Below are 19,993 nucleotides of genomic sequence, written 5' to 3'. Positions count from 1 at the left end.
GATGTAGACGTGGCTGTTTTGTTGTTGTTGTGAAATTATGTTTTCAAATGCTATGCGGAAAAATCCGTAAATATTTCAAGTCTCAAATTAATCTTGTTGAATAATGTGTTTCCTTCTTCTTTATCAATCATCGTCTTTGATTAAATGTGACAGATACTTAGTCTAAAATTGGTATAAAAGTGCTGCATATCTGACGAAGCAGCACAGGCAACTGCCAGTCCTTAGTCGAACGTTCAGGTCTTTAGTGTCCTTTACATCGGCACCAACCATACAGGTAAGTGACATTACTGAAAATGCTAATTAACTTTCTTGATTAATCCACATAATATACCCTTAGAAAGTTAGAAATAAATAACAATTTTAACATTTTTAGAAGATGAATGTCTTACTATACGCGAAAGGGAAGTCTCAAGAAAGGTAAACCTCTCTTGATCGTGCTTTACAGAAAAAGATACTGTTCTAAATTATTTGTAAAACATACCATTCTAGTATTGGATCTAATTACAAAATCTTTATCCACAGCCTATTTTAGCAACATTTTCATTTTGTAAGAATAAAATATTTTATGCATTCGGTAAACAATGTCTGTATCACTACGATGTCTACAAGAGCTCTAAATGTGTATAGGGATGTGCAAATCATTGCTCATATTTTATTTTAATAAGACCATTGAAAAATCAACACCTAACAATGTATTACTTCGAGGAACATAATATCGATTTACAAATAAATATTTCAATGCATCCTTTCTTTTCAATACTCTGCAGGAGCATTTTATTTTGTTTTGTATTAAAATGTTATCATCAATGTTCGTATTTAGACGCATATGTGTTTAGAAATTAGTTATTTTCATATTACGTTTTGCAAAGTTGCATAGGAACAGCTGGATGATAAAGCAGATTTTTTTAATAAATGAAAAGAAGATGCATTGCACAAGTATACTTAATGATAATTACGTCCAATTTAATTCATCGTGAAAAATATCAAATAAAAGGGACCTGGGATAAGAACAGGAGATACATTTTCAGAACTTAAAAACGAAAAAATGCAGAAGACTTTTAAGGTTTAGAACCATTAGTTCTTATAGATGAGAATGTTTATTTCATATAAACAAAACATACATATTTAAATGTTAAACAGTTTACGTGTGGTGTTCATTTTATTGGTTTCACTCATCTACCTAGTAACTTGTGAAAGCTACGAAAGAGATATACAATGACAATGCAGAGCAGGAATGAAGTCTTAGATTTTCAGACTGTTAACCTAAACGTTTCACTTAAGGCTATTTAATTGTTCACTATGGAACTTAATTTGTCTAACATCGCGAAACGTGATGATGGCAGCTCGTCGAGTCGATCATTCACTTTCTTACCTTACATATATATATATATATATATATATATATATATATATATATATATATATATATATATATATATATATATATGTATATATATATATATATATATATATATATATATATATATATATATATATATATATATATATATATATATATATATATAGATATATATATATATATATATAGATATATATATATATATATATATATACACACACACACACACACATATATATATATATATATATATATATATATATATATATATATATATATATATATATATATATATATATATATATATATATATATATATATATATATACTGCGTTTCACAAGCAATTATTGATCTTCAAACCAATGCTTATTTTCTTCTATTGCAATATATGAACTAGACGGGTGGTATAAGATATATGAAAAATGAAGTTCGTCGTCGATGCGACATTAATATTAAAAGTAGTGAAATTCTCTTAAGGAGACATCATTTTTTTCCCATCAAAACCTATTGTAAAGTCATGCGGTCTTTTAGCGAGAGTCGGGTATATTTCTCCTTCAGAAGCATGACACTATACACACACGTATATTTTCAAGCAGCCCAGTATAGGAGATCTCGATATCATTAGGCAGTTCCAGAAGATGGTGCCCAGGAATTGACCCCATAACGGAGCTCGAATAATCTCGAGAGTATTAATTTAATATTCTAAAATTTGGAGGTGATGGAATCGATGCTTTATTAAGAAATTTACCTTGAGCACCAGTAAAAACGCATGGAATCGATATAGTTCAATTTTTGAACCTTAAATATACTTTTTTTTATTATTAATATTTTAGTTTTCCATTGAGACATTTACAATTACCTTGCAACAAGGACACTATGGAAGCAAACCCCTTCGTCTTTCATTCTTTAAAGGAGAAGATATAATATCAACATGCATGCGAAGGAATCGTGTAAACCACACCACGAAGCAAGACGTTTGTTACATTTAATATTGTCATTTATTTTGTAAGCGTACTTTCTCTAGCAGACGGAAATGAAGACTGCACTAGTTCTCCTAGCCTGCATAGTAGGTGCTGCCGTCGGTACATTCTACGGTGGCCATGGCGGCTATGGCGGTTATGGTGGCTACGGAGGATATGGTGGCTACGGCGGACATGGCGGCTATGGTGGCTACGGCGGTTATGGAGGATATGGAGGTCACGGTGGCTATGGAGGATATGGTGGATATAGTAGCGGCAGGGGCTTGGGCTGGGGATTGGGATTCGGCGGTGGATATGGGGGATATGGAGGATACAGCGGAGGCAAGGGGTGGGGTTTAGGATTCGGCGGAGGAATTGGAGGATTCGGAGGTGGATTTGGCTGGGGTAGAGGTGGCTACGGATACAGCAAACGCCATGGAAAGTAAGAAATATCAGTCTTGCCCGTAACATGTTTGTCACATCTTATGTCTGATATACGAGTTTGACTTAAACGTTAGCTTATCAACCTGAATTTCAAGTTATTCTCTACATTTATTAGCTCTCTAGATTCGAATGAACAAAGCAAATTAGTTTTCAAGATGCATATCCTTAGAAAACCAATACTGTACTTTATTTTTGCAACTCACCCACTGCAAATGCTCTTAATGCCTCTCATTTCTTTTACAGATATTAGGAAAATCTCATAGAACCAAAGACGGAGACGAAAAAGAAAGGAATAGCACGCGATAATTGAATCATTTTTGTATCCATTGTTGTATGTAATGACTTAATAAATTGTTTCATTGAAGATAATAAAAGGACATTATAGTCATTATTTTATTACATTCTATAATCTCTCTCTCTCTCTCTACATAGTCAACCTTTAAACCTATTACTGTAAATAAATTTGCTCTTTCTGTAACTGTATTTGTTCTTTTTATAACTGCATTTGTCTTTCTGTCTCTCTTTCTTCCTTATCAAACTGCATTTGCATCTGTTTTTCTTTTTCTCTTTCCTGTCTCACTCTTGATCGTATTGATATCAAAACAACCGTTCAGCATGTGTTCGATACAATTATTCAACGATTGCCAGATCACAATGAATCGCAGTGTGCCATCGTCTGATTGTGTTGTTATGTTATTGCATCGGAGATGTTATTGCACCAAGAAACTCTCCGCAACGATCAACATGTAACGACTGTGGCCATCGCAGGCCGCCACGTTCATAAATTCGTTCAAAAGTAGATTGAGCTTTAGTTGCTGTCTTTGTTGATAGTTGTTCTGATTCTTTATATCTACCTGCAACGTCAGCAACAGTCAACGCGTAATTTGATGTTCGCGATTGACGTCTACCAGTTTTAATAGTATCATGTGGTAAAAACAAAATATCTACTTGATGAACTTCATTTCGAGTGTTGACATCAAAATGTTCGTACTGAATTTGTTTAGGTGGTGGCAATAAATGTGCCATATTGCCTGTCGTGCTAACCAAATTTCAGTAACAGAACGTGCGACCCCTGCTGCATCAGCAAGTTTACTAATCGCTGCTCTACCCCTCCAATATCCTCTTGGGCTATAATAGTCCATATAATAGTTATCCATGTTTAAATACAGGACCCTAGAACTAGTATACCTTTCATCGCAGACGTTATTAAAATTAGCAAACGATTCTCTGAGATATTTATCTTTTACAGACTTTAGAGTCTGAATCAACTTCACGTCTGCAATATGTCGTTGTTTGGAATTTTATTCCCAAGGTCATGAACATGGATCGCTTGATCAATCGTATATAATGGATACCCTTCAGGTCTTGTTTGATTTTTCTCGTCAAGTAGGATATCAAGACGGGTTGAAGGACCACGATAATTATATCCAGGAAGATGCTTCTCGCCAGGACACCTAGTCCATCGAGCCCCTGGTAATTGTCCCAGTGAAGCAGTGATATCCCCGCCTGTTGCATGAAGAATGCATTTGAAGTTTTTTACCACATTTCACACTCTTGCCCGTAAGTGCACGCTTTCTATTCCTCGTCGTTATTGTACTTATTTCACTGGTATTGGTGGGTACTCTGCATAGAATACAATATAATGCCATCTACTTATTATATTTCTTCGAGCCCCGAGTTGTCTAAAGTGCTTATCGTTACGGAACACTGCTATGTCACCTCAGTCTGCGTGGGTTCGAGTCTCGGATTCGGCCAATGTGGGTATGTGAGAAAGCTTGACAGTAGTTTTTCGTGGGTCGGTGGTTCTTTCCGGTGTTTTTCTGGGTTCTTCCTCCACCATTACTTCTGGCCGCCATGTATAGCCTATCGTGTGCTGAAACATTGCGTTAAACCGCACAACAACAACAACAACAACAACAAACAACATGGATGTCATTGACTTCTCAGCAATAGAAAAACAAGATCCAGTCAAGCATCATCGAGCGCTACCAAATTCTATCAGAGCAATTATCATAGGTCTATAAGGGTCTGGTAAGAGGCTATTTCTACTTGGACGAGGATGGTAGTGATCGTATTGACTTTATTACGATCAACGATGCACCGTTGGTAGATGATCTCAACGAGGTATAAACATTCTCGTAGTATACGATGATGTGATACGAGACAAACAATCGAATTCAGCTCGGATATTTTCCCGAGGCAGACACAAAAACACTGGTATTATATATGTTACTCAGCGATATGTGAAAAAACCTAAAGTGATCATAAATAACTGCAACATTCTGGTGATGTTTAATGGTGTTGATACCCACACGCTAAGAAACATCCACCAGGCTTGGTATTCAGGGGACATTGATATGATGAAGCTTAAAAACTTCTTCTCAGAAGTTTAGAAACTTCTTCGCAAAAGCGCGAGCGATACCTCATGATTTTTACTATACATTTACATGATTTCCAGTCGCGATATCGCACTGGTCTCGATAATATATTTGGTCGAGAGTCCTGCCACTTGATAGCTACGTTTTTACACAGACAGTAACAGAGAAGAGGATGACGCTTAATAGTGAATGTATTGGAACGGTAAACGAGGAGGCATACAAATTAGCACACATATACATTCACCGAGACGTGCGCTCTCATAGCTATGTACAGCATAATCCTTATTCAAGTGTAGACAAAACATATGGTCACAAGTCACATCGCAATGCTACCTATAAGTTGCAAAGGTGTCTTATAACGCTTGCACATTTTGCATGGCTCATCTTTTTCTTGACGTACCAGTACTTCTGGTGCAGGTGATTCAGAAACGCAAACTTTTCATGCTTAGTTGATTGCGATTTTGGTTGGTAATGCTTGTAATAATTTTCAAATTTATATACACCTTGGTACCCATTGTAATTTTGTCTTAATCCGTTGGCCTTAAGCTCTTAAATGCTTAATAGACGATTTCTGTTCTTACAAAAGAGCTATACATTTAAGGTTTCTTTGCATCAGGGATAACCCAAAACGTATGTTAAGACGGTTACATTGAGATGCACTGCCGCTACTTTTACATCTACTGTCTTGTGCAAAGGAGACGATGTACACTTTTCCAGCGTACATACAAACAAATGCATTCTGGAGCAAGACCTGGTTTAAATTTTTTATCAGGTAGATAGTCATACATCGTGACAAGGCAATGACTTTGGCTATGCTGCCGAAGCCAGTCAAAGGTTTTATTCATATTTAAATTGTTCGAAAGAACTCGTAGGGAACAATTTCACTTGTTTTTAAAAGCTTTCCACTCTGTCTATCCCAGACGGGAACATCATATCTAAATGAAAATCCTTTATCACTTGATAGTAAACATGAAACTGATGACAACTGCGCCTTATAACATGCAGTCCTCCCCACCACCCTCCCCCCCCCCCCGACTTGCTGCAGGTGGGTATAGACAGTGGATCCACAAATGATGGTCGCCTACCAAGCAAAGTTTGGATGGGTTTTTGCCAAAACATCAGCTCGCTAAAAGCATGATACATGAATGACTGCAGACTACAAAGCAGTGAAAAAGCTGGTTATTTGTTTGGGTGGAGTGTACCTGTAAGCGGCATTTAGAAAATCTCGACGCATGTCATAGACGAACGGCATTCGTCGGCTGATATGGTGAGTACACATTCACAATTGAAATTAAATAACAGTGAGAACAAATATTAACATACTATCCGTCTATCATGTCATGCCTTCTTCAGCATCATTACTGCAAACACCGTCGGATTATGGTGTCCGTTTAATGACAATCCAAATAGTGAGTCTCTAAACCAAGAAGCTTGCACATCTAATATGGCCAGTGCAAGCGCAGGCATTGATGCCGATTTTAAGGTCGTGTACTTAATTAACGGCAGATAGCATCATGCCGGTCAGCAAAATTAACGAAAACGGGATTTGGTTCATATCGCTGTTATTCGAAAGAAATTTTAAGAATGTTAGTTGTTTCACTCACAGCTGAAATAGCGAAACTATCCACATCACAATCACGGGTTGTAATTCGTTAACCACAATGGAAATCGTAGTGATGGAACATGGTGAACGCCTTTAAACCGTGGAAACGTATACATACGCGTTCACTTTGGCAGCAGTAATTAGTCTGTAGTTCCCATTAACGCCTTACATGAAATATTTACAACTAGATTTGCGCTTTTGTATGTCGCTTTAAACTGCGTCAGGTGTTTGGTCCTGAATGGGAACGCACAAGCATTGAATATTGCAACCGTTCTAACCATCTTTGGCTTCCTCAGTTGGAAATCGAACTATACCTATCTCAAAGGCGAGAATAAATAGCATTTAGACATAAGCGAACAAGAAAAATAATTTGTGCAGTCACTGTGTTTATAATTGTAATACCTTCCTTATCTGCTATTTTAGTTATCATTAAGACAGAAGAGAAATGTTAAAAGCAGCGGTGTGTCATCCGGATCAGTAAAGTGTGCATCAATGTATTTACAAACTGTGAGATAACCGTTTTATGAAGCACTATACAGACACATTGGAAACGTATACTTGGTCCATTGGAACAAGATATTAAAAGTCAGTTGAACGTACATTAGCCGTAGCATCCTTGCAATCTCATTCCTTCCTCTCTATTCACTTATTTTGAATTAACATTGAAATATTACAAGTTTTGCAGAAAGCAATAGAAATCGTGAAGTCGGATTCCTTTACAGTATGTAATTGAAAAGCAACAACAGTAATACCCTTTTCGCTAACACTGATGGCTAGTAGTTATGCTTACTATATTAGTAAATTCCAATGACATATCTGTCTTTATAGTAATGTTGAAGGTTAATAAATTAAACTTCATTAAGCTAATGAAACTCTTCACGATAGCTCTAGATGTAGACGTGGCTGTTTTGTTGTTGTTGTGAAATTATGTTTTCAAATGCTATGCGGAAAAATCCGTAAATATTTCAAGTCTCAAATTAATCTTGTTGAATAATGTGTTTCCTTCTTCTTTATCAATCATCGTCTTTGATTAAATGTGACAGATACTTAGTCTAAAATTGGTATAAAAGTGCTGCATATCTGACGAAGCAGCACAGGCAACTGCCAGTCCTTAGTCGAACGTTCAGGTCTTTAGTGTCCTTTACATCGGCACCAACCATACAGGTAAGTGACATTACTGAAAATGCTAATTAACTTTCTTGATTAATCCACATAATATACCCTTAGAAAGTTAGAAATAAATAACAATTTTAACATTTTTAGAAGATGAATGTCTTACTATACGCGAAAGGGAAGTCTCAAGAAAGGTAAACCTCTCTTGATCGTGCTTTACAGAAAAAGATACTGTTCTAAATTATTTGTAAAACATACCATTCTAGTATTGGATCTAATTACAAAATCTTTATCCACAGCCTATTTTAGCAACATTTTCATTTTGTAAGAATAAAATATTTTATGCATTCGGTAAACAATGTCTGTATCACTACGATGTCTACAAGAGCTCTAAATGTGTATAGGGATGTGCAAATCATTGCTCATATTTTATTTTAATAAGACCATTGAAAAATCAACACCTAACAATGTATTACTTCGAGGAACATAATATCGATTTACAAATAAATATTTCAATGCATCCTTTCTTTTCAATACTCTGCAGGAGCATTTTATTTTGTTTTGTATTTAAATGTTATCATCAATGTTCGTATTTAGACGCATATGTGTTTAGAAATTAGTTATTTTCATATTACGTTTTGCAAAGTTGCATAGGAACAGCTGGATGATAAAGCAGATTTTTTTAATAAATGAAAAGAAGATGCATTGCACAAGTATACTTAATGATAATTACGTCCAATTTAATTCATCGTGAAAAATATCAAATAAAAGGGACCTGGGATAAGAACAGGAGATACATTTTCAGAACTTAAAAACGAAAAAATGCAGAAGACTTTTAAGGTTTAGAACCATTAGTTCTTATAGATGAGAATGTTTATTTCATATAAACAAAACATACATATTTAAATGTTAAACAGTTTACGTGTGGTGTTCATTTTATTGGTTTCACTCATCTACCTAGTAACTTGTGAAAGCTACGAAAGAGATATACAATGACAATGCAGAGCAGGAATGAAGTCTTAGATTTTCAGACTGTTAACCTAAACGTTTCACTTAAGGCTATTTAATTGTTCACTATGGAACTTAATTTGTCTAACATCGCGAAACGTGATGATGGCAGCTCGTCGAGTCGATCATTCACTTTCTTACCTTACATATATATATATATATATATATATATATATATATATATACACACACACACACACACATATATATATATATATATATATATATATATATATATATATATATATATATATATATATATATATATATATATATATATATATATATATATATACTGCGTTTCACAAACAATTATTGATCTTCAAACCAATGCTTATTTTCTTCTATTGCAATATATGAACTAGACGGGTGGTATAAGATATATGAAAAATGAAGTTCGTCGTCGATGGGACATTAATATTAAAAGTAGTGAAATTCTCTTAAGGAGACATCATTTTTTCCCCATCAAAACCTATTGTAAAGTCATGCGGTCTTTTAGCGAGAGTCGGGTATATTTCTCCTTCAGAAGCATGACACTATACACACACGTATATTTTCAAGCAGCCCAGTATAGGAGATCTCGATATCATTAGGCAGTTCCAGAAGATGGTGCCCAGGAATTGACCCCATAACGGAGCTCGAATAATCTCGAGAGTATTAATTTAATATTCTAAAATTTGGAGGTGATGGAATCGATGCTTTATTAAGAAATTTACCTTGAGCACCAGTAAAAACGCATGGAATCGATATAGTTCAATTTTTGAACCTTAAATATACTTTTTTTTATTATTAATATTTTAGTTTTCCATTGAGACATTTACAATTACCTTGCAACAAGGACACTATGGAAGCAAACCCCTTCGTCTTTCATTCTTTAAAGGAGAAGATATAATATCAACATGCATGCGAAGGAATCGTGTAAACCACACCACGAAGCAAGACGTTTGTTACATTTAATATTGTCATTTATTTTGTAAACGTACTTTCTCTAGCAGACGGAAATGAAGACTGCACTAGTTCTCCTAGCCTGCATAGTAGGTGCTGCCGTCGGTACATTCTACGGTGGCCATGGCGGCTATGGCGGTTATGGTGGCTACGGAGGATATGGTGGCTACGGCGGACATGGCGGCTATGGTGGCTACGGCGGTTATGGAGGATATGGAGGTCACGGTGGCTATGGAGGATATGGTGGATATAGTAGCGGCAGGGGCTTGGGCTGGGGATTGGGATTCGGCGGTGGATATGGGGGATATGGAGGATACAGCGGAGGCAAGGGGTGGGGTTTAGGATTCGGCGGAGGAATTGGAGGATTCGGAGGTGGATTTGGCTGGGGTAGAGGTGGCTACGGATACAGCAAACGCCATGGAAAGTAAGAAATATCAGTCTTGCCCGTAACATGTTTGTCACATCTTATGTCTGATATACGAGTTTGACTTAAACGTTAGCTTATCAACCTGAATTTCAAGTTATTCTCTACATTTATTAGCTCTCTAGATTCGAATGAACAAAGCAAATTAGTTTTCAAGATGCATATCCTTAGAAAACCAATACTGTACTTTATTTTTGCAACTCACCCACTGCAAATGCTCTTAATGCCTCTCATTTCTATTACAGATATTAGGAAAATCTCATAGAACCAAAGACGGAGACGAAAAAGAAAGGAATAGCACGCGATAATTGAATCATTTTTGTATCCATTGTTGTATGTAATGACTTAATAAATTGTTTCATTGAAGATAATAAAAGGACATTATAGTCATTATTTTATTACATTCTATAATCTCTCTCTCTATCTCTACATAGTCAACCTTTAAACCTATTACTGTAAATAAATTTGCTCTTTCTGTAACTGTATTTGTTCTTTTTATAACTGCATTTGTCTTTCTGTCTCTCTTTCTTCCTTATCAAACTGCATTTGCATCTGTTTTTCTTTTTCTCTTTCCTGTCTCACTCTTGATCGTATTGATATCAAAACAACCGTTCAGCATGTGTTCGATACAATTATTCAACGATTGCCTGATCACAATGAATCGCAGTGTGCCATCGTCTGATTGTGTTGTTATGTTATTGCATCGGAGATGTTATTGCACCAAGAAACTCTCCGCAACGATCAACATGTAACGACTGTGGCCATCGCAGGCCGCCACGTTCATAAATTCGTTCAAAAGTAGATTGAGCTTTAGTTGCTGTCTTTGTTGATAGTTGTTCTGATTCTTTATATCTACCTGCAACGTCAGCAACAGTCAACGCGTAATTTGATGTTCGCGATTGACGTCTACCAGTTTTAATAGTATCATGTGGTAAAAACAAAATATCTACTTGATGAACTTCATTTCGAGTGTTGACATCAAAATGTTCGTACTGAATTTGTTTAGGTGGTGGCAATAAATGTGCCATATTGCCTGTCGTGCTAACCAAATTTCAGTAACAGAACGTGCGAACCCTGCTGCATCAGCAAGTTTACTAATCGCTGCTCTACCCCTCCAATATCCTCTTGGGCTATAATAGTCCATATAATAGTTATCCATGTTTAAATACAGGACCCTAGCACTAGTATACCTTTCATCGCCGACGTTATTAAAATTAGCAAACGATTCTCTGAGATATTTATCTTTTACAGACTTTAGAGTCTGAATCAACTTCACGTCTGCAATATGTCGTTGTTTGGAATTTTATTCCCAAGGTCATGAACATGGATCGCTTGATCAATCGTATATAATGGATACCCTTCAGGTCTTGTTTGATTTTTCTCGTCAAGTAGGATATAAAGACGGGTTGAAGGACCACGATAATTATATCCAGGAAGATGCTTCTCGCCAGGACACCTAGTCCATCGAGCCCCTGGTAATTGTCCCAGTGAAGCAGTGATATCCCCGCCTGTTGCATGAAGAATGCATTTGAAGTTTTTTACCACATTTCACACTCTTGCCCGTAAGTGCACGCTTTCTATTCCTCGTCGTTATTGTACTTATTTCACTGGTATTGGTGGGTACTCTGCATAGAATACAATATAATGCCATCTACTTATTATATTTCTTCGAGGGGCCCCGAGTTGTCTAAAGTGCTTATCGTTACGGAACACTGCTATGTCACCTCAGTCTGCGTGGGTTCGAGTCTCGGATTCGGCCAATGTGGGTATGTGAGAAAGCTTGACAGTAGTTTTTCGTGGGTCGGTGGTTCTTTCCGGTGTTTTTCTGGGTTCTTCCTCCACCATTACTTCTGGCCGCCATGTATAGCCTATCGTGTGCTGAAACATTGCGTTAAACCGCACAACAACAACAACAACAACAACAAACAACATGGATGTCATTGACTTCTCAGCAATAGAAAAACAAGATCCAGTCAAGCATCATCGAGCGCTACCAAATTCTATCAGAGCAATTATCATAGGTCTATAAGGGTCTGGTAAGAGGCTATTTCTACTTGGACGAGGATGGTAGTGATCGTATTGACTTTATTACGATCAACGATGCACCGTTGGTAGATGATCTCAACGAGGTATAAACATTCTCGTAGTATACGATGATGTGATACGAGACAAACAATCGAATTCAGCTCGGATATTTTCCCGAGGCAGACACAAAAACACTGGTATTATATATGTTACTCAGCGATATGTGAAAAAACCTAAAGTGATCATAAATAACTGCAACATTCTGGTGATGTTTAATGGTGTTGATACCCACACGCTAAGAAACATCCACCAGGCTTGGTATTCAGGGGACATTGATATGATGAAGCTTAAAAACTTCTTCTCAGAAGTTTAGAAACTTCTTCGCAAAAGCGCGAGCGATACCTCATGATTTTTACTATACATTTACATGATTTCCAGTCGCGATATCGCACTGGTCTCGATAATATATTTGGTCGAGAGTCCTGCCACTTGATAGCTACGTTTTTACACAGACAGTAACAGAGAAGAGGATGACGCTTAATAGTGAATGTATTGGAACGGTAAACGAGGAGGCATACAAATTAGCACACATATACATTCACCGAGACGTGCGCTCTCATAGCTATGTACAGCATAATCCTTATTCAAGTGTAGACAAAACATATGGTCACAAGTCACATCGCAATGCTACCTATAAGTTGCAAAGGTGTCTTATAACGCTTGCACATTTTGCATGGCTCATCTTTTTCTTGACGTACCAGTACTTCTGGTGCAGGTGATTCAGAAACGCAAACTTTTCATGCTTAGTTGATTGCGATTTTGGTTGGTAATGCTTGTAATAATTTTCAAATTTATATACACCTTGGTACCCATTGTAATTTTGTCTTAATCCGTTGGCCTTAAGCTCTTAAATGCTTAATAGACGATTTCTGTTCTTACAAAAGAGCTATACATTTAAGGTTTCTTTGCATCAGGGATAACCCAAAACGTATGTTAAGACGGTCACATTGAGATGCACTGCCGCTACTTTTACATCTACTGTCTTGTGCAAAGGAGACGATGTACACTTTTCCAGCGTACATACAAACAAATGCATTCTGGAGCAAGACCTGGTTTAAATTTTTTATCAGGTAGATAGTCATACATCGTGACAAGGCAATGACTTTGGCTATGCTGCCGAAGCCAGTCAAAGGTTTTATTCATATTTAAATTGTTCCAAAGAACTCGTAGGGAACAATTTCACTTGTTTTTAAAAGCTTTCCACTCTGTCTATCCCAGACGGGAACATCATATCTAAATGAAAATCCTTTATCACTTGATAGTAAACATGAAACTGATGACAACTGCGCCTTATAACATGCAGCCCTCCCCACCACCCTCCCCCCCCCCGACTTGCTGCAGGTGGGTATAGACAGTGGATCCACAAATGATGGTCGCCTACCAAGCAAAGTTTGGATGGGTTTTTGCCAAAACATCAGCTCGCTAAAAGCATGATACATGAATGACTGCAGACTACAAAGCAGTGAAAAAGCTGGTTATTTGTTTGGGTGGAGTGTACCTGTAAGCGGCATTTAGAAAATCTCGACGCATGTCATAGACGAACGGCATTCGTCGGCTGATATGGTGAGTACACATTCACAATTGAAATTAAATAACAGTGAGAACAAATATTAACATACTATCCGTCTATCATGTCATGCCTTCTTCAGCATCATTACTGCAAACACCGTCGGATTATGGTGTCCGTTTAATGACAATCCAAATAGTGAGTCTCTAAACCAAGAAGCTTGCACATCTAATATGGCCAGTGCAAGCGCAGGCATTGATGCCGATTTTAAGGTCGTGTACTTAATTAACGGCAGATAGCATCATGCCGGTCAGCAAAATTAACGAAAACGGGATTTGGTTCATATCGCTGTTATTCGAAAGAAATTTTAAGAATGTTAGTTGTTTCACTCACAGCTGAAATAGCGAAACTATCCACATCACAATCACGGGTTGTAATTCGTTAACCACAATGGAAATCGTAGTGATGGAACATGGTGAACGCCTTTAAACCGTGGAAACGTATACATACGCGTTCACTTTGGCAGCAGTAATTAGTCTGTAGTTCCCATTAACGCCTTACATGAAATATTTACAACTAGATTTGCGCTTTTGTATGTCGCTTTAAACTGCGTCAGGTGTTTGGTCCTCAATGGGAACGCACAAGCATTGAATATTGCAACCGTTCTAACCATCTTTGGCTTCCTCAGTTGGAAATCGAACTATACCTAGCTCAAAGGCGAGAATAACTAGCAATTAGACATAGGCAAACAACAAAAATAATTTATGCAGTCATTGTGTTTATAATTGTAAGAACTTCCTTATCTGCTATTTTCTATTGTCTAACATCGCGAAACGTGATGATGGCCGCTCGTCGAGTCGACCATACACTCTCTTACCTTATATCTATCTATCTATCTATTTATCTATCTATCTCCCTCTCTCTCTCTCTCTCTCTCTCTCTCTCTCTCTCTCTCTCTCTCTCTCTCTCTATATATATATATATATATATATATATATATACTGCGTTTCAGAAGGAAGAATTGATCTTCAAACTAATGCTTATTTTCTTCTATTGCAATATATGAACTAAACGGGTGGTATAAGATATATGAAAAATGAAGTTCGTCGTCGATGGGACATTAATATTAAAAGTAGTGAAATTCTCTTAAGGAGACATCATTTTTTTTCCATCAAAACCTATTGTAAAGTCATGCGGTCTTTTAGCGAGAGTCGGGTGTATTTCTCCTTCAGAAGCATGACACTATACACACACGTATATTTTCAAGCAGCCCAGTATAGGAGATCTCGATATCATTAGGCAGTTCCAGAAGATGGTGCCCAGGAATTGACCCCATAACGGAGCTCGAATAATCTCGAGAGTATTAATTTAATATTCTAAAATTTGGAGGTGATGGAATCGATGCTTTATTAAGAAATTTACCTTGAGCACCAGTAAAAACGCATGGAATCGATATAGTTCAATTTTTGAACCTTAAATATACTTTTTTTATTATTAATATTTTAGTTTTCCATTGAGACATTTACAATTACCTTGCAACAAGGACACTATGGAAGCAAACCCCTTCGTCTTTCATTCTTTAAAGCAGAAGATATAATATCAACATGCATGCGGAGGAATCGTATAAACCACACCACGAAGGAAAACGTTTGTTACATTTAATATTGTCATTTATTTTGTAAACGTACTTTCTCTAGCAGACGGAAATGAAGACTGCACTAGTTCTCCTAGCCTGCATAGTAGGTGCTGCCGTCGGTACATTCTACGGTGGCCATGGGGGCTATGGCGGTTATGGTGGGTACGGAGGATATGGTGGCTACGACGGACATGGCGGCTATGGTGGCTATGGTGGCTACGGCGGTTATGGAGGATATGGAGGTCACGGTAGCTATGCAGGATATGGTGGATATAGTAGCGGCAGGGGCTTGGGCTGGGGATTGGGATTCGGCGGTGGATATGGGGGATATGGAGGATACAGCGGAGGCAAGGGGTGGGGTTTAGGATTCGGCGGAGGAATTGGAGGATTCGGAGGTGGATTTGGCTGGGGTAGAGGTGGCTACGGATACAGCAAACGCCATGGAAAGTAAGAAATATCAGTCTTGCCCGTAACATGTTTGTCACATCTTATGTCTGATATACGAGTTTGACTTAAACGTTAGCTTATCAACCTGAATTTCAAGTTATTCTCTACATTTATTAGCTCTCTAGATTCGAATGAACAAAGCAAATTAGTTTTCAAGATGCATATCCTTAGAAAACCAATACTGTACTTTATTTTTGCAACTCACCCACTGCAAATGCTCTTAATGCCTCTCATTTCTATTACAGATATTAGGAAAATCTCATAGAACCAAAGACGGAGACGAAAAAGAAAGGAATAGCACGCGATAATTGAATCATTTTTGTATCCATTGTTGTATGTAATGACTTAATAAATTGTTTCATTGAAGATAATAAAAGGACATTATAGTCATTATTTTATTACATTCTATAATCTCTCTCTCTCTCTCTACATAGTCAACCTTTAAACCTATTACTGTAAATAAATTTGCTCTTTCTGTAACTGTATTTGTTCTTTTTATAACTGCATTTGTCTTTCTGTCTCTCTTTCTTCCTTATCAAACTGCATTTGCATCTGTTTTTCTTTTTCTCTTTCCTGTCTCACTCTTGATCGTATTGATATCAAAACAACCGTTCAGCATGTGTTCGATACAATTATTCAACGATTGCCTGATCACAATGAATCGCAGTGTGCCATCGTCTGATTGTGTTGTTATGTTATTGCATCGGAGATGTTATTGCACCAAGAAACTCTCCGCAACGATCAACATGTAACGACTGTGGCCATCGCAGGCCGCCACGTTCATAAATTCGTTCAAAAGTAGATTGAGCTTTAGTTGCTGTCTTTGTTGATAGTTGTTCTGATTCTTTATATCTACCTGCAACGTCAGCAACAGTCAACGCGTAATTTGATGTTCGCGATTGACGTCTACCAGTTTTAATAGTATCATGTGGTAAAAACAAAATATCTACTTGATGAACTTCATTTCGAGTGTTGACATCAAAATGTTCGTACTGAATTTGTTTAGGTGGTGGCAATAAATGTGCCATATTGCCTGTCGTGCTAACCAAATTTCAGTAACAGAACGTGCGAACCCTGCTGCATCAGCAAGTTTACTAATCGCTGCTCTACCCCTCCAATATCCTCTTGGGCTATAATAGTCCATATAATAGTTATCCATGTTTAAATACAGGACCCTAGCACTAGTATACCTTTCATCGCAGACGTTATTAAAATTAGCAAACGATTCTCTGAGATATTTATCTTTTACAGACTTTAGAGTCTGAATCAACTTCACGTCTGCAATATGTCGTTGTTTGGAATTTTATTCCCAAGGTCATGAACATGGATCGCTTGATCAATCGTATATAATGGATACCCTTCAGGTCTTGTTTGATTTTTCTCGTCAAGTAGGATATCAAGACGGGTTGAAGGACCACGATAATTATATCCAGGAAGATGCTTCTCGCCAGGACACCTAGTCCATCGAGCCCCTGGTAATTGTCCCAGTGAAGCAGTGATATCCCCGCCTGTTGCATGAAGAATGCATTTGAAGTTTTTTACCACATTTCACACTCTTGCCCGTAAGTGCACGCTTTCTATTCCTCGTCGTTATTGTACTTATTTCACTGGTATTGGTGGGTACTCTGCATAGAATACAATATAATGCCATCTACTTATTATATTTCTTCGAGGGGCCCCGAGTTGTCTAAAGTGCTTATCGTTACGGAACACTGCTATGTCACCTCAGTCTGCGTGGGTTCGAGTCTCGGATTCGGCCAATGTGGGTATGTGAGAAAGCTTGACAGTAGTTTTTCGTGGGTCGGTGGTTCTTTCCGGTGTTTTTCTGGGTTCTTCCTCCACCATTACTTCTGGCCGCCATGTATAGCCTATCGTGTGCTGAAACATTGCGTTAAACCGCACAACAACAACAACAACAACAACAAACAACATGGATGTCATTGACTTCTCAGCAATAGAAAAACAAGATCCAGTCAAGCATCATCGAGCGCTACCAAATTCTATCAGAGCAATTATCATAGGTCTATAAGGGTCTGGTAAGAGGCTATTTCTACTTGGACGAGGATGGTAGTGATCGTATTGACTTTATTACGATCAACGATGCACCGTTGGTAGATGATCTCAACGAGGTATAAACATTCTCGTAGTATACGATGATGTGATACGAGACAAACAATCGAATTCAGCTCGGATATTTTCCCGAGGCAGACACAAAAACACTGGTATTATATATGTTACTCAGCGATATGTGAAAAAACCTAAAGTGATCATAAATAACTGCAACATTCTGGTGATGTTTAATGGTGTTGATACCCACACGCTAAGAAACATCCACCAGGCTTGGTATTCAGGGGACATTGATATGATGAAGCTTAAAAACTTCTTCTCAGAAGTTTAGAAACTTCTTCGCAAAAGCGCGAGCGATACCTCATGATTTTTACTATACATTTACATGATTTCCAGTCGCGATATCGCACTGGTCTCGATAATATATTTGGTCGAGAGTCCTGCCACTTGATAGCTACGTTTTTACACAGACAGTAACAGAGAAGAGGATGACGCTTAATAGTGAATGTATTGGAACGGTAAACGAGGAGGCATACAAATTAGCACACATATACATTCACCGAGACGTGCGCTCTCATAGCTATGTACAGCATAATCCTTATTCAAGTGTAGACAAAACATATGGTCACAAGTCACATCGCAATGCTACCTATAAGTTGCAAAGGTGTCTTATAACGCTTGCACATTTTGCATGGCTCATCTTTTTCTTGACGTACCAGTACTTCTGGTGCAGGTGATTCAGAAACGCAAACTTTTCATGCTTAGTTGATTGCGATTTTGGTTGGTAATGCTTGTAATAATTTTCAAATTTATATACACCTTGGTACCCATTGTAATTTTGTCTTAATCCGTTGGCCTTAAGCTCTTAAATGCTTAATAGACGATTTCTGTTCTTACAAAAGAGCTATACATTTAAGGTTTCTTTGCATCAGGGATAACCCAAAACGTATGTTAAGACGGTCACATTGAGATGCACTGCCGCTACTTTTACATCTACTGTCTTGTGCAAAGGAGACGATGTACACTTTTCCAGCGTACATACAAACAAATGCATTCTGGAGCAAGACCTGGTTTAAATTTTTTATCAGGTAGATAGTCATACATCGTGACAAGGCAATGACTTTGGCTATGCTGCCGAAGCCAGTCAAAGGTTTTATTCATATTTAAATTGTTCCAAAGAACTCGTAGGGAACAATTTCACTTGTTTTTAAAAGCTTTCCACTCTGTCTATCCCAGACGGGAACATCATATCTAAATGAAAATCCTTTATCACTTGATAGTAAACATGAAACTGATGACAACTGCGCCTTATAACATGCAGCCCTCCCCACCACCCTCCCCCCCCCCCCGACTTGCTGCAGGTGGGTATAGACAGTGGATCCACAAATGATGGTCGCCTACCAAGCAAAGTTTGGATGGGTTTTTGCCAAAACATCAGCTCGCTAAAAGCATGATACATGAATGACTGCAGACTACAAAGCAGTGAAAAAGCTGGTTATTTGTTTGGGTGGAGTGTACCTGTAAGCGGCATTTAGAAAATCTCGACGCATGTCATAGACGAACGGCATTCGTCGGCTGATATGGTGAGTACACATTCACAATTGAAATTAAATAACAGTGAGAACAAATATTAACATACTATCCGTCTATCATGTCATGCCTTCTTCAGCATCATTACTGCAAACACCGTCGGATTATGGTGTCCGTTTAATGACAATCCAAATAGTGAGTCTCTAAACCAAGAAGCTTGCACATCTAATATGGCCAGTGCAAGCGCAGGCATTGATGCCGATTTTAAGGTCGTGTACTTAATTAACGGCAGATAGCATCATGCCGGTCAGCAAAATTAACGAAAACGGGATTTGGTTCATATCGCTGTTATTCGAAAGAAATTTTAAGAATGTTAGTTGTTTCACTCACAGCTGAAATAGCGAAACTATCCACATCACAATCACGGGTTGTAATTCGTTAACCACAATGGAAATCGTAGTGATGGAACATGGTGAACGCCTTTAA

General features: G+C 37.6%; 3 protein-coding genes across 3 annotated transcripts; all 3 read left to right on the top strand.

The window, feature by feature from the left end:
* The first annotated feature begins 217 nt into the window (after nucleotides 1-217).
* Nucleotides 218-3,138, top strand: LOC149795243 (uncharacterized). Its single transcript, XM_089964065.1, has 2 exons — nucleotides 218-274; nucleotides 2,386-3,138. Exon 2 carries the CDS (start codon nucleotides 2,395-2,397, stop codon nucleotides 2,764-2,766), a length of 372 nt encoding a protein of 123 aa, XP_089820191.1. The 5' UTR covers nucleotides 218-274; nucleotides 2,386-2,394; the 3' UTR covers nucleotides 2,767-3,138.
* Nucleotides 3,139-7,852: 4,714 nt separating this feature from the next.
* On the top strand, nucleotides 7,853-10,611 carry LOC149795242 (uncharacterized). Its single transcript, XM_089964064.1, has 2 exons — nucleotides 7,853-7,909; nucleotides 9,859-10,611. Exon 2 carries the CDS (start codon nucleotides 9,868-9,870, stop codon nucleotides 10,237-10,239), a length of 372 nt encoding a protein of 123 aa, XP_089820190.1. The 5' UTR covers nucleotides 7,853-7,909; nucleotides 9,859-9,867; the 3' UTR covers nucleotides 10,240-10,611.
* A 4,451-nt stretch (nucleotides 10,612-15,062) lies between these two features.
* On the top strand, nucleotides 15,063-16,286 carry LOC149795241 (uncharacterized). The gene has a single exon (XM_089964063.1). The coding sequence runs from the start codon at nucleotides 15,534-15,536 to the stop codon at nucleotides 15,912-15,914; it is 381 nt and encodes a 126-aa protein (XP_089820189.1). The 5' UTR covers nucleotides 15,063-15,533; the 3' UTR covers nucleotides 15,915-16,286.
* Nucleotides 16,287-19,993: the final 3,707 nt, after the last annotated feature.

Source organism: Sinohyriopsis cumingii, chromosome 7 (genome assembly GCF_028554795.1).
Source record: "Sinohyriopsis cumingii isolate HCF-2022 chromosome 7, ASM2855479v2, whole genome shotgun sequence".
Classification (NCBI taxonomy): domain Eukaryota; kingdom Metazoa; phylum Mollusca; class Bivalvia; order Unionida; family Unionidae; genus Sinohyriopsis; species Sinohyriopsis cumingii.
Note: the sequence above shows the minus strand (reverse complement) of the source record. Positions and strands in the feature narration are given on the sequence as shown.